This window comes from Bicyclus anynana, chromosome 3 (assembly GCF_947172395.1).
Source record: "Bicyclus anynana chromosome 3, ilBicAnyn1.1, whole genome shotgun sequence".
In the NCBI taxonomy this organism is placed as follows: Eukaryota; Metazoa; Arthropoda; class Insecta; order Lepidoptera; family Nymphalidae; genus Bicyclus; species Bicyclus anynana.
In genome coordinates, this window is record NC_069085.1 from 6,270,233 (window position 1) to 6,283,327 (window position 13,095).

At 34.5% G+C, this 13,095-nt stretch overlaps 2 protein-coding genes and 2 long non-coding RNA genes across 5 annotated transcripts; 2 read left to right on the top strand and 2 right to left on the bottom strand.

Moving 5' to 3' along the window:
* Positions 1-1,131: 1,131 nt before the first annotated feature.
* On the bottom strand, positions 1,132-2,716 carry LOC128199860 (uncharacterized). Its single transcript, XR_008252377.1, has 2 exons — positions 2,324-2,716; positions 1,132-1,550 (listed from the first exon to the last, which is right to left on the bottom strand). It is a non-coding gene; the product is annotated as an uncharacterized LOC128199860 (long non-coding RNA).
* Positions 2,717-2,923: 207 nt separating this feature from the next.
* On the top strand, positions 2,924-4,404 carry LOC128199861 (uncharacterized). The gene is made up of 2 exons (XR_008252378.1): positions 2,924-3,212; positions 3,986-4,404. It is a non-coding gene; the product is annotated as an uncharacterized LOC128199861 (long non-coding RNA).
* A 3,979-nt stretch (positions 4,405-8,383) lies between these two features.
* LOC112057632 (uncharacterized) lies at positions 8,384-10,253 on the top strand. 2 transcript variants are annotated; one of them, XM_052891072.1, is made up of 3 exons: positions 8,384-8,516; positions 8,728-8,889; positions 8,979-10,253. In XM_052891072.1, exons 1-3 carry the CDS (start codon positions 8,440-8,442, stop codon positions 10,249-10,251), a joined length of 1,512 nt encoding a protein of 503 aa, XP_052747032.1. In that variant the 5' UTR covers positions 8,384-8,439; the 3' UTR covers positions 10,252-10,253. The 2 variants fall into 2 exon arrangements, with proteins under 2 accessions (XP_052747032.1, XP_052747033.1); XM_052891073.1 differs by having other exon boundaries at positions 8,512-8,651.
* LOC128199859 (uncharacterized) lies at positions 10,249-12,176 on the bottom strand. Its single transcript, XM_052891074.1, has 2 exons — positions 11,820-12,176; positions 10,249-11,737 (listed from the first exon to the last, which is right to left on the bottom strand). Exons 1-2 carry the CDS (start codon positions 12,004-12,006, stop codon positions 10,494-10,496), a joined length of 1,431 nt encoding a protein of 476 aa, XP_052747034.1. The 5' UTR covers positions 12,007-12,176; the 3' UTR covers positions 10,249-10,493.
* Positions 12,177-13,095: the final 919 nt, after the last annotated feature.

Sequence of the window (13,095 nt, forward strand, 5' to 3'; positions counted from 1 at the left end):
TTGTGAAGTGAACAATCCCCCACAAACCAATATTCAGTATTCACCCAGGGGCTGACTATTGAATCATCCTTCATTGCATTTCATAAACAAACTACTGGAGAGCCCCTAGGTGACTGGAGTTTCAAGCAAATGTTGTCTATGATTTTACATTAGATCTTTGAAAATTCTGTGACACAACCACAGAGAGACGTATTTTGTTAATTCTTTGACATTTTACAAAATAATTGAGTTTCTAATATTTTCATTTACTTTTATTATCGTAGTAAAATTTAATTCGTTCAAGTGTACAATAGATCAATTTTATCAAAAAGTTTCTTTCTCACAAGAAGGAGTTGTTAGAAAAATATTGAAGTTATGTGGACGAACATGATCATATACAAAATTATCAGCCGATGAACGTCCACTGCTGGACATAGCCGTCTTGCATGGACTTTCAAACACAACGGTCTCGAGCCGCCAGCGTCCAGCGGCTCCCTGCAACCCGCTTGATGCCCTCGGTCCACCTAGTGGGGGTTCGACCAACACTGCGATTTCATCGGCTCTTCGAACTATGTGGCCTGCCCATTGCCACTTCAGCTTCACGACTCGCTGTGCTACCTATGTCAGTGACTTTGGTTTGTCTGCGGATCTCCTCATTTGTGATACGATCACGCAGAGAAATCCCAAGCATACTATTTACTATATAAGTAGTTTGATATTTCATAGTTTTGTAATGTGGAAACCTACTTGAAATAAAAAAATTATTGTAAGAGGAAATTTGTTTATTTTACTCAAAACCACCTATAATTACCTGAAATAATTACAAGTAGGTACTATTATGCTGTATTTTCTTACAATTTATAGTAAGTGCAGTAAATAAATATAAGTGTAGCTTATCCTTAGGAATAGTGGTAAAATTGCATTTCACAAAGCTTTAGATCACATAATATTATATATTTAGGAGGTAGGCTTGGCCCGGTAATGGGCTGATAATAATGAACCACACAGTACTTATTGCAATTCTAAAATCAAACCTATATCCTTTTGATACAAAGTTTAATTAATAACAACAATAAATACATAATTTACATATAACTTATTGTTATTATTGTATATTTTTATAGGGCCAGACTTAAATGAAAAATGCAGAAGTAAACATTTAATAATTATCTTTATTAAAGATGTGAATCAATAAATTTCATTCAATTAAGATTTGTATACATTTTCTATTGTTATGGACTTCAGAGTGAGTGACCACCTTACAACATACTGCACTCACTCCTACTACCTCGATATTAAATGCTGCTGACTTTTCAAGGTATGTGGGTCTTCCAATTACTGTGATCTGAAAACTCAGATTTTCAAGGACCAAAGTATTCTCAGTATTCTTGGTAAAACAGTATTCTCAGAGCTCATCACTGCTATTCCCTGCCATGATAGCCGGTTTCTTTAAATCTGTGCATAGGGTCCTCCGGGGTTGTTTATATGTATACCTATGCGTGCCATCAATACAGCTTGACTTGTGGCATTTCTGTTATTTCATAGAATGCTTGATGGACTGCAAATACAGTCTGAAAATAAACATTATGTTAGTTACATTTATGTAGGTTATATATTTCCTAAATCAAAACTAGATAGGTATATTACAAACAAACTAATTAAATTCTTCATCATGAGTATGTTAAGCATGAGTCTCCTCTCAGAATCAGAGGGATAAGGTCCACCACTCTGGCCCAATGTGAATTGGCAGACTTCACACATGTAGAGACAATGTTTTTCCTTCAACGTATGAGACATGTGATATACATTTAAATTCATAAAATGCACATAACTGAAATGATTTGGAGGTGCATGTTTCAGACAGCATTTGAACCTACACCCTCCGAATAGAAGGCAGAGGTCATATCAACTGGGCTATATGGATTTTGACCTACTCCTAATTTATCTATACTAATATTATAAACAGGAAAAATTTGTTTGTTTGTTTTGTATAGGATCTGGAACTACTGAACTGATTTGAAAGATTCTATCACTGTTGGGAACCTACACCCTCATAATCAAAGGCAGAGGTCATACCCACTGGTCTAATTGGTTTTATATCTACTCCTAATTTATCTTTACTAATAATAGAAACAGGAAAGATTTGTTTGTTTGTATGTATGTAGGCTCTGGAACTACTGAACCAATTTAAAAAATTCTTTCACTGTTGGGAAGCTACACTATCCCCGAGCTCTATAGGCTATATTTTATCCCCGCATTCTTACGGAAATGGGAACGACACAGGGTGAAACCGCGCGGCGTCTTCATGAACAAAAAATTATTGATAATGAACAGAGGTACGTACCTGGAAACATCCCGTTACATAGAATCGAAGTGCTGCTAGAATGCATAATAATAGCGGTATTGGTATTCCTCTCTTGGGTCTTCTGTGTTCATTCTTCATCAAACAGAGGCATATTATGCCTAATATGAGAATCTTTCGTACATTCCATATCGCCATAGTATTAAACTGGATTTACGCAATTGCGAATATTTATCTTGGATACTGATATAACTCGCTGTTTATACACAGTCTTAACACTTTCCAAGTCCACTTTTTAATAAATAAATCACGAATAACAACAAAAAAAAGTACCAGGGGACGGTTTGGCTGACAGTTATCGGTAATTCAGCAGTCAGCCGCCAGCTCCTGTCAAATGAGGGGTTTCTTTTGTCTATGAAACGCGTAGGGGTTGAATTCGACACATAGCGGCTGAATAATCCCCTTAGGGGTCCCCTACTACGACTATGAATTCCACCGATAGTCGTAGTAGGGGGCCCCTAAGGGGATTATTCAGCCGCTATGTGTGGAATTCAACACCTACGCGTTTCATAGACAAAAGAAACCCCTCATTTGACAGGAGCTGGCGGCTGACTGCTGGTTTACCGATAACTGTCAGCCAAACCGTCCCCTGGTACTTGTTTTTGTTGTTATTCGTGATTTATTTATTAAAAAGTGGACTTGGAAAGTGTTAAGACTGTGTATAAACAGCGAGTTATATCAGTATCCAAGATAAATATTCGCAATTGCGTAAATCCAGTTTAATACTATGGCGATATGGAATGTACGAAAGATTCTCATATTAGGCATAATATGCCTCTGTTTGATGAAGAATACCAAGAGAGGAATACCAATACCGCTATTATTATGCATTCTAGCAGCACTTCGATTCTATGTAACGGGATGTTTCCAGGTACGTACCTCTGTTCATTATCAATATTTTTTTGTTCATGAAGACGCCGCGCGGTTTCACCCTTTGTGGTTCCCATTTCCGTAAGAATGCGGGGATAAAATATAGCCTATAGAGCTCGGGGATAGTGTAGCTTCCCAACAGTGAAAGAATTTTTTAAATTGGTTCAGTAGTTCCAGAGCCTACATACATACAAACAAACAAATCTTTCCTGTTTCTATTATTAGTAAAGATAAATTAGGAGTAGATATAAAACCAATTAGCCCAGTGGGTATGACCTCTGCCTTTGATTATGAGGGTGTAGGTTCCCAACAGTGATAGAATCTTTCAAATCAGTTCAGTAGTTCCAGATCCTATACAAAACAAACAAACAAATTTTTCCTGTTTATAATATTAGTATAGATAAATTAGGAGTAGGTCAAAATCCATATAGCCCAGTTGATATGACCTCTGCCTTCTATTCGGAGGGTGTAGGTTCAAATGCTGTCTGAAACATGCACCTCCAAATCATTTCAGTTATGTGCATTTTATGAATTTAAATGTATATCACATGTCTCATACGTTGAAGGAAAAACATTGTCTCTACATGTGTGAAGTCTGCCAATTCACATTGGGCCAGAGTGGTGGACCTTATCCCTCTGATTCTGAGAGAAGACTCATGCTTAACATACTCATGATGAAGAATTTAATTAGTTTGTTTGTAATATACCTATCTAGTTTTGATTTAGGAAATATATAACCTACATAAATGTAACTAACATAATGTTTATTTTCAGACTGTATTTGCAGTCCATCAAGCATTCTATGAAATAACAGAAATGCCACAAGTCAAGCTGTATTGATGGCACGCATAGGTATACATATAAACAACCCCGGAGGACCCTATGCACAGATTTAAAGAAACCGGCTATCATGGCAGGGAATAGCAGTGATGAGCTCTGAGAATACTGTTTTACCAAGAATACTGAGAATACTTTGGTCCTTGAAAATCTGAGTTTTCAGATCACAGTAATTGGAAGACCCACATACCTTGAAAAGTCAGCAGCATTTAATATCGAGGTAGTAGGAGTGAGTGCAGTATGTTGTAAGGTGGTCACTCACTCTGAAGTCCATAACAATAGAAAATGTATACAAATCTTAATTGAATGAAATTTATTGATTCACATCTTTAATAAAGATAATTATTAAATGTTTACTTCTGCATTTTTCATTTAAGTCTGGCCCTATAAAAATATACAATAATAACAATAAGTTATATGTAAATTATGTATTTATTGTTGTTATTAATTAAACTTTGTATCAAAAGGATATAGGTTTGATTTTAGAATTGCAATAAGTACTGTGTGGTTCATTATTATCAGCCCATTACCGGGCCAAGCCTACCTCCTAAATATATAATATTATGTGATCTAAAGCTTTGTGAAATGCAATTTTACCACTATTCCTAAGGATAAGCTACACTTATATTTATTTACTGCACTTACTATAAATTGTAAGAAAATACAGCATAATAGTACCTACTTGTAATTATTTCAGGTAATTATAGGTGGTTTTGAGTAAAATAAACAAATTTCCTCTTACAATAATTTTTTTATTTCAAGTAGGTTTCCACATTACAAAACTATGAAATATCAAACTACTTATATAGTAAATAGTATGCTTGGGATTTCTCTGCGTGATCGTATCACAAATGAGGAGATCCGCAGACAAACCAAAGTCACTGACATAGGTAGCACAGCGAGTCGTGAAGCTGAAGTGGCAATGGGCAGGCCACATAGTTCGAAGAGCCGATGAAATCGCAGTGTTGGTCGAACCCCCACTAGGTGGACCGAGGGCATCAAGCGGGTTGCAGGAAGCCGCTGGACGCTGGCGGCTCGAGACCGTTGTGTTTGAAAGTCCATGCAAGACGGCTATGTCCAGGAGTGGACGTCCATCGGCTGATAATTTTGTATATGATCATGTTCGTCCACATAACTTCAATATTTTTCTAACAACTCCTTCTTGTGAGAAAGAAACTTTTTGATAAAATTGATCTATTGTACACTTGAACGAATTAAATTTTACTACGATAGTAAAAACAAAAAGTAAATGAAAATATTAGAAACTCAATTATTTTGTAAAATGTCAAAGAATTAACAAAATACGTCTCTCTGTGGTTGTGTCACAGAATTTTCAAAGATCTATCTAATGTAAAATCATAGACAACATTTGCTTGAAACTCCAGTCACCTAGGGGCTCTCCAGTAGTTTGTTTATGAAATGCAATGAAGGATGATTCAATAGTCAGCCCCTGGGTGAATACTGAATATTGGTTTGTGGGGGATTGTTCACTTCACGACTATGAATTCCAGGGAACAAACGTATTCGACATGGCGGATATGTGAACTAACCTTGGAATTCATAGTCGTGAAGTGAACAATCCCCCACAAACCAATATTCAGTATTCACCCAGGGGCTGACTATTGAATCATCCTTCATTGCATTTCATAAACAAACTACTAGGTAGCCCCTAGGTGACTGGAGTTTCAAGCAAATGTTGTCTATGATTTTACGTTAGATCTTTGAAAATTCTGTGACACAACCACAGAGAGACGTATTTTGTTAATTCTTTGACATTTTACAAAATAATTGAGTTTCTAATATTTTCATTTACTTTTTGTTTATCGTAGTAAAATTTAATTCGTTCAAGTGTACAATAGATCAATTTTATCAAAAAGTTTCTTTCTCACAAGAAGGAGTTGTTAGAAAAATATTGAAGTTATGTGGACGAACATGATCATATACAAAATTATCAGCCGATGGACGTCCACTGCTGGACATAGCCGTCTTGCATGGACTTTCAAACACAACGGTCTCGAGCCGCCAGCGTCCAGCGGCTCCCTGCAACCCGCTTGATGCCCTCGGTCCACCTAGTGGGGGTTCGACCAACACTGCGATTTCATCGGCTCTTCGAACTATGTGGCCTGCCCATTGCCACTTCAGCTTCACGACTCGCTGTGCTACCTATGTCAGTGACTTTGGTTTGTCTGCGGATCTCCTCATTTGTGATTCGATCACGCAGAGAAATCCCAAGCATACTATTTACTATATAAGTAGTTTGATATTTCATACTTTTGTAATGTGGAATCCTACTTGAAATAAAAAAATTATTGTAAGAAGAAATTTGTTTATTTTACTCAAAACCACCTATAATTACCTGAAATAATTACAAGTAGGTACTATTATGCTGTATTTTCTTACAATTTGTAGTAAGTGCAGTAAATAAATATAAGTGTAGCTTATCCTTAGGAATAGTGGTAAAATTGCATTTCACAAAGCTTTAGATCACATAAAATTATATATTTAGGAGGTAGGCTTGGCCCGGTAATGGCCTGATAATAATGAACCACACAGTACTTATTGCAATTTTAAAATCAAACCTATATCCTTTTGATTCAAAGTTTAATTAATAACAACAATAAATACATAATTTACATATAACTTATTGTTATTATTGTATATTTTTATAGGGCCAGACTTAAATGAAAAATGCAGAAGTAAACATTTAATAATTATCTTTATTAAAGATGTGAATCAATAAATTTCATTCAATTAAGATTTGTATACATTTTCTATTGTTATGGACTTCAGAGTGAGTGACCACCTTACAACATACTGCACTCACTCATAATACCTTGATATTAAATGCTGCTGACTTTTCAAGGTATGTGGGTCTTCCAATTACTGTGATCTGAAAACTCGGATTTTCAAGAACCAAAGTATGTATTCTCAGTATTCTTGGTAAAACAGTATTCTCAGAGCTCATCACTGCTATTCCCTGCCATGACAGCCGGTTTCTTTAAATCTGTGTATAGGGTCCTCCGGGGTTGTTTATATGTATACCTAAGCGTGACATCAATACAGCTTGACTTGTGGCATTTCTGTTATTTCATAGAATGCTTGATGGACTGCACCTACAGTCTGAAAATAAACATTATGTTAGTTACATTTATGTAGGTTATATTTATGAAAATAAACATGTAGGTTATATATTTCCTAAATCAAAACTAGATAGGTATACCTAACATTTATATAGGTTAGATTACAAACAAACAAACTAATTAAATTCTTCATCATGAGTATGTTAAGCATGAGTCTCCTCTCAGAATGAGAGGGATAAGGTCCACCACGCTGGCCCAATGTGAATTGGCAGACTTCACACATGTAGAGACAATGTTTTTCTTTCACCGTATGAGACATCTAATATACATTTAAATTCATAAAATGCACATAACTGAAATGATTTGGAGGTGCATGTTTCAGACAGCATTTGAACCTACACCCTCCGAATAGAAGGCAGAGGTCATATCTACTGGGCTATATGGATTTTGACTTACTCCTAATTTATCTATACTAATATTAAACAGGAAAAATTTGTTTGTTTGTTTTGAATAGGATCTGTAACTACTGAACTGATTTGAAAGATTCTATCACTGTTGGGAACCTACACCATCATAATAAAAGGCAGAGGTCATACCCACTGGGCTAATTGGTTTTATATCTACTCCTAATTTATCTTTACTAATAATAGAAACAGGAAAGATTTGTCTGTTTGTATGTTTTGAATAGGCTCTGGAACTACTGAACCAATTTAAAAAAATTTTTTCACTGTTGGGAAGCTACACTATCCCCGAGCTCTATAGGCTATATTTTATCCCCATATTCTTACGGAAATGGGAACCACACAGGGTAAAACCGCGCGGCGTCTTCATGAACAAAAAATTATTGATAATGAACAAAGGTACGTACCTGATAACATCCCGTTTCATAGAATCGAAGTGCTGCTAGAATGTATAATACTAGCGGTATTGGTATTCCTCTTTTGGTCTTCTGTGTTCATTCTTCATCAAACAGAGGCATATTATGCCTAATATGAGAATCTTTCGTACATTCCATATCGCCATAGTATTATACTGGGTTTACGCAATTGCGAATATATATCTTGGGCACTGATATAACTCGCTGTTTATAACTTCACTTATAACGATCCGAACGTCCACTTTCTAATAAATAAATCACGAATAACAACAAAAAAAATGCCAGGGGATGGTTTGGCTGACAAATATCGGTAATTCAGCAGTCAGCCGCCAGCTCCTGTCAAATGAGGGGTTTCTTTTGTCTATGAAACGCGTAGGGGTTGAATTCGACACATAGCGGCTGAATAATCCCCTTAGGGGCCCCCTACTACGACTATGAATTCCACCGTAAAGGCGGAATTGAAAAAACGAGGTGCATCGCTTAAAGGAAAGAAAGCAGATCTTGTTGAAAGGTATAACCTTAAAACTTTTCACTACGAGTTTATTAAAGAAATATGTGATTCCAAGTAGTTATTGTTAGAAATATGCGTTCTGTTTTGACTTATATTTGTTTAAAAATGAATAAAGTGTATGTTAATGTATAAAATGTATGTATGTTAAGGTTTTGTTTAAGTACCTATCTAAGTTTCATGGTTGTCTAATTTTGTAATATTTTTCTTGCAGATTGGAACTGTATGACCAAAATTTTAATTTTGGGAATACTGCCATTCCAGAAAACGATGATCCTTCAATGCAAGTTCCTGATGCCAACACATATTGGGATATTAATAGTAATACTATGTTGCCACCACTAAATGAATTGCATATAAGGCAATACTTTTGCTTGTGAGTAGTGTATTTTTTTGTAGTTACCTAGATATTAATATATTTATGCTTGAAAACCAAGAACTAATATTTGCTTAATCTTCTTACAGTACTAATAAAAAACTGGATGAAGCTAAAACATTATATGAGTCCAGATACCTCATCCTTGCGAGAGCTTCAAATGTAGGTGACACCACATTTATTAAAGGAGTCTGTAAAAAAACCATGAAAGCTCTACAGTATGAAGTCCATGTGAAGTTACACCAAAATGGAACTCCACAAGAATCTCACTGTGAATGTCCTGCAGGAAGTGGTGTTGAGGCAAAGTGCAAGCATGTTGGTGTACTTTTACATGGTATCGCACACATGGTTAGGGACAAGGTTATATTGCTTCATCAAGTATGTACACAGCAACTGCAGACATTTCATGTCCCTAAAGGGCCCTTTACGGCATCTCCATTAGTAGCTCATAAGTTACCAAAAAAGAAGCCAGCTAAAAAATTTACCCCTTACCCAATTCAAAATATTTGTAAAGAAAATTACAATACAAAATTTCGTAGCCTTATTTTAAATTTTCCAAATTCGACAATGCCTTTCAAACAGTTGTTTGAACCAGCAAATCCTTACGCTATTGTATGGGATCATGCATATACATCCAAAAATCCAGAAGATGAATTGCTGGAAAAGTTAAATTTGTTACATGTCACCAATTTTACTATTAATAATATTGAAAAAAATACAAGAAGACAAAAAGAATCTTCATTGTGGCATGAAGAGAGAAAATATAGGATTACTGCAAGCAAGTTTTACACAGTTTGCCATTTAAGAGACTCCTCAAAGCCAGGTTTTAGTAAAATAATTTTAAACGAAAGAAATTTCAAATCAAGGGCAACAACTCATGGCATTTTGAATGAGTCAGTTGCATTAAAGGAATATGTAAAAAAGTATGATGTCAATATTGAACCATGTGGCCTGTTTATAAATAAGGAAAGGCCCTACTTAGGAGCTACTCCTGATGGTCTACTAGGTAATGAGACCATCATAGAAATTAAATGCCCATACACTAGTAGGAATAAAATGATTTCACCTGTTACAGTACCCTATCTAGTGTACGATAATATTAATAAAACATTAGTGATAAAAAAGAGTAGTCCATATTACTACCAAATTCAAGGCCAGTTGTATTGCACTGAAAAATTATATTGTAATTTAATTGTGTACACATATAAAGAAATGGTTGTAATTTTTGTTTCAAGAGACAATGAATTTTTTAACAACATGTTAAATAAATTGGATAATTTTTATTATAATTATTTTAAAGCTGAGATTTTAAAACAACTATTATATAATGAGTATGATTTAATAAAGAAAAGAAGTCAATAAGGTTTAAGTCTTTTATTTTAATAGTATTTAAGGTACTTTAAGACATACAATTATACTATCTATAAAAGTTCAGATAAATATGAATGACATATTTCTATAACATTGTTACATAACAGTTAAATTTAACTTTGTTTTATATTACAACTGCCTAATTTGTTCTTAAAATTATTATGCGATGACTCTTTCATTATTATTAACAAACAAAGCATTTAACACACCTACTACAGATACTATACATGTAACTATGCTTTTTTGTTTTTATTTACAATTTTTTCTCTAAAATTGCATAACATCATGCATATAAAGAATATTTTTGAGGCAATAGGAACATAAAATGAGATTATTGGTGTTTGTAGAATCTTATAAGTTTTTGTCAAACCAATTAGCCTTTCAATATGTACCCGTTGACTGGCAAGTCTCTGATCCCGCTTTAGAACAACACCAGGCAACTGTGAACGACCTTTCAAAAAAGTTGGTATGTTGATTGTGATATTTTTAGAGGCAAACAATTCCTGTACATTAAATCCTCTATCAGCCATAATACTGTCACCTTCATCACAAATCTTTATTAATGAGCTGCGTTCAATCATTTGCCTGTCACTAGTAGCTCCACCATACCCATCTGAACAATAAACTAGAAGGCCACCTGGTGTTGATCCAATTAAAAATTTCAAAGTGTTTGTGTTTTTATATGCACTGTATGTGGCTTTCTGTGATATAGGATTACTTGGCTTTGCAATAGGAACCTCTGTTGCATCAATAATTACCCTTGTTTTGCTACTTTCATTTTTAAAAATCTGAGGCATATGATAATCCACTAAATCACGTTGCGGCCAAATATCAATCATTGACCACACATCATATATAAAATTAACCCATGTAACTATTATATTAGATACTACTGTTTTGCTTACATTAAACATTTTAGCAAGCTCAAAATCAGGTTTATTGCGTCTGAGCTTTATTAACAATATTAAAAACTGTTCCTCCACTGAAAGCCCTATAACTTTGCTCCAACGATAATTCAAATTATTCGCCATTGGTAAAAGAGTACTCAGAACTAGTTGAAATTTAGAATATGATTCTAAGCCAGTATAAAACATGACTGCCTCATCATCAGTTAACAATAATTCGGTAGAAAATATTTTAAGGATTGCACTTGTTTGTACTCCAACTGTTGCCTGTTGTATTGGGGTTTCACGTATGGATTCCTCTGTTACTTCCGTCTCTATGTATACTTCATTGGCAATATTAGGGATGCTGATGTCATATTCTTGGGTAAGATTACCACTATTTTCAGAGTGTCTCAAGACCTCAAATTTAAATGGTTGAACAGTATCGGTCTGTTGAAAAAGTGATTTTCTAGAGTTACGAGCTAACAACCTTTCCTCTCGACATTTAGCTGCTTCAGATAGACTTTTTGTTGTCCAAGGAAACACAGATGGAACAGCAGTTTTTTTCAAATACCGATGCAGATGTACAGTACCTACAATCAAGCAAATCGTGTTTAAAATTACTGAGTTGACATGGATTTTAGGACTGTATTTAAATATTATATCAAGATATACCTGTATAATTACTAATATTTTGATAATCCGTTTCTAGGAAGTGAAGTCTACATAACCTAGAATTATTTTCAGGCTTAAAGTTAGGTCGCCTTATGGCTTTTAACCACTTTTTTCTAATTTCTACACCTGCAGGAAATTGGTGGGCGCCGATTTCTTTACATTGGGGCACTTCACATATCTTTGGCATTTTGAAAATAAATATTTTACCAATTATTCTTCACAAAGTATTATTGTTTCGGTGAAAGCTATGCTAGCGCCAATTTGACAGTTGCCAACCCCTATTGAGTACCTTTAAGAAAAGAAAATTGAGCATCAATGTGTTTTAGAGGTTTATAAGTTATTTGCAATACAAATCTATGAAATTTCCAGACTCGGAAACTTAAACAGAGTAGTATGAACTTACATTACTTACCATAGATATAAATCACTATCATTGCCAGTAAGTGAAATTCCATTCAAACGGTAATTATTATTATCGTATTGCTATTTTCTATTTGTATACATGTATATATGTTACAGTTAAATTGTTACTGCCTGTAGTAATTTCCTACCCATATAATATGTTGTAACCTAACCTAACTTTCGATTTATCATATATCATATATTCACAATATATCGACAGATTCCAATATCGCGAGTGAGATTATAAACTAACATATTTTACAAATTAACGGTAACATAATTATATAAAAATGAATCTTGAATCTTTCTGAGCGCAAATCTCGATAATAATTCTCGATAGAATTTTAATATAAATATAGGGTAGCGGTAGGGTAGGGGTAGGGCAGGGGTTGGGTAGAGGTAAGGTAGGGGTAGAGGTTGGGTAGGTATAGAGTGGAAGTAGGATAGGTAAGGGTATGGAAGAAGTGTATAAAGAGAAAGCAAAACTTGACTGGGTCCGCTAGTGCATAATATAATTTCTCTAGTATTATTCATAGTCATAGTATTTTTTGTAAAGTTTAAATACTTTATAACATACTTAATGAAGATTTTTAAATTTGTGGTCAGGTTTTATGCTTTTGTTGTAAAAATAATTAGTCTCTAATAATTTTAGTAGTCGACCCATTGACATTGTTTACATAAAATTATGTAAAGTGCAACTAAATAATATTCTCGATTTATGCCTACTTAATCAAAGGTTAAAATTGATATACCCTGGGTTTTATGTAGATAAGTATTTTTCTTCAAAAATACCTCATTTATATTTCTCCACACCCCTACCGGATTTCATTCCTTTAAACTGTGGTCGTTAATTGTAATTGTTGTGTTAATTTAT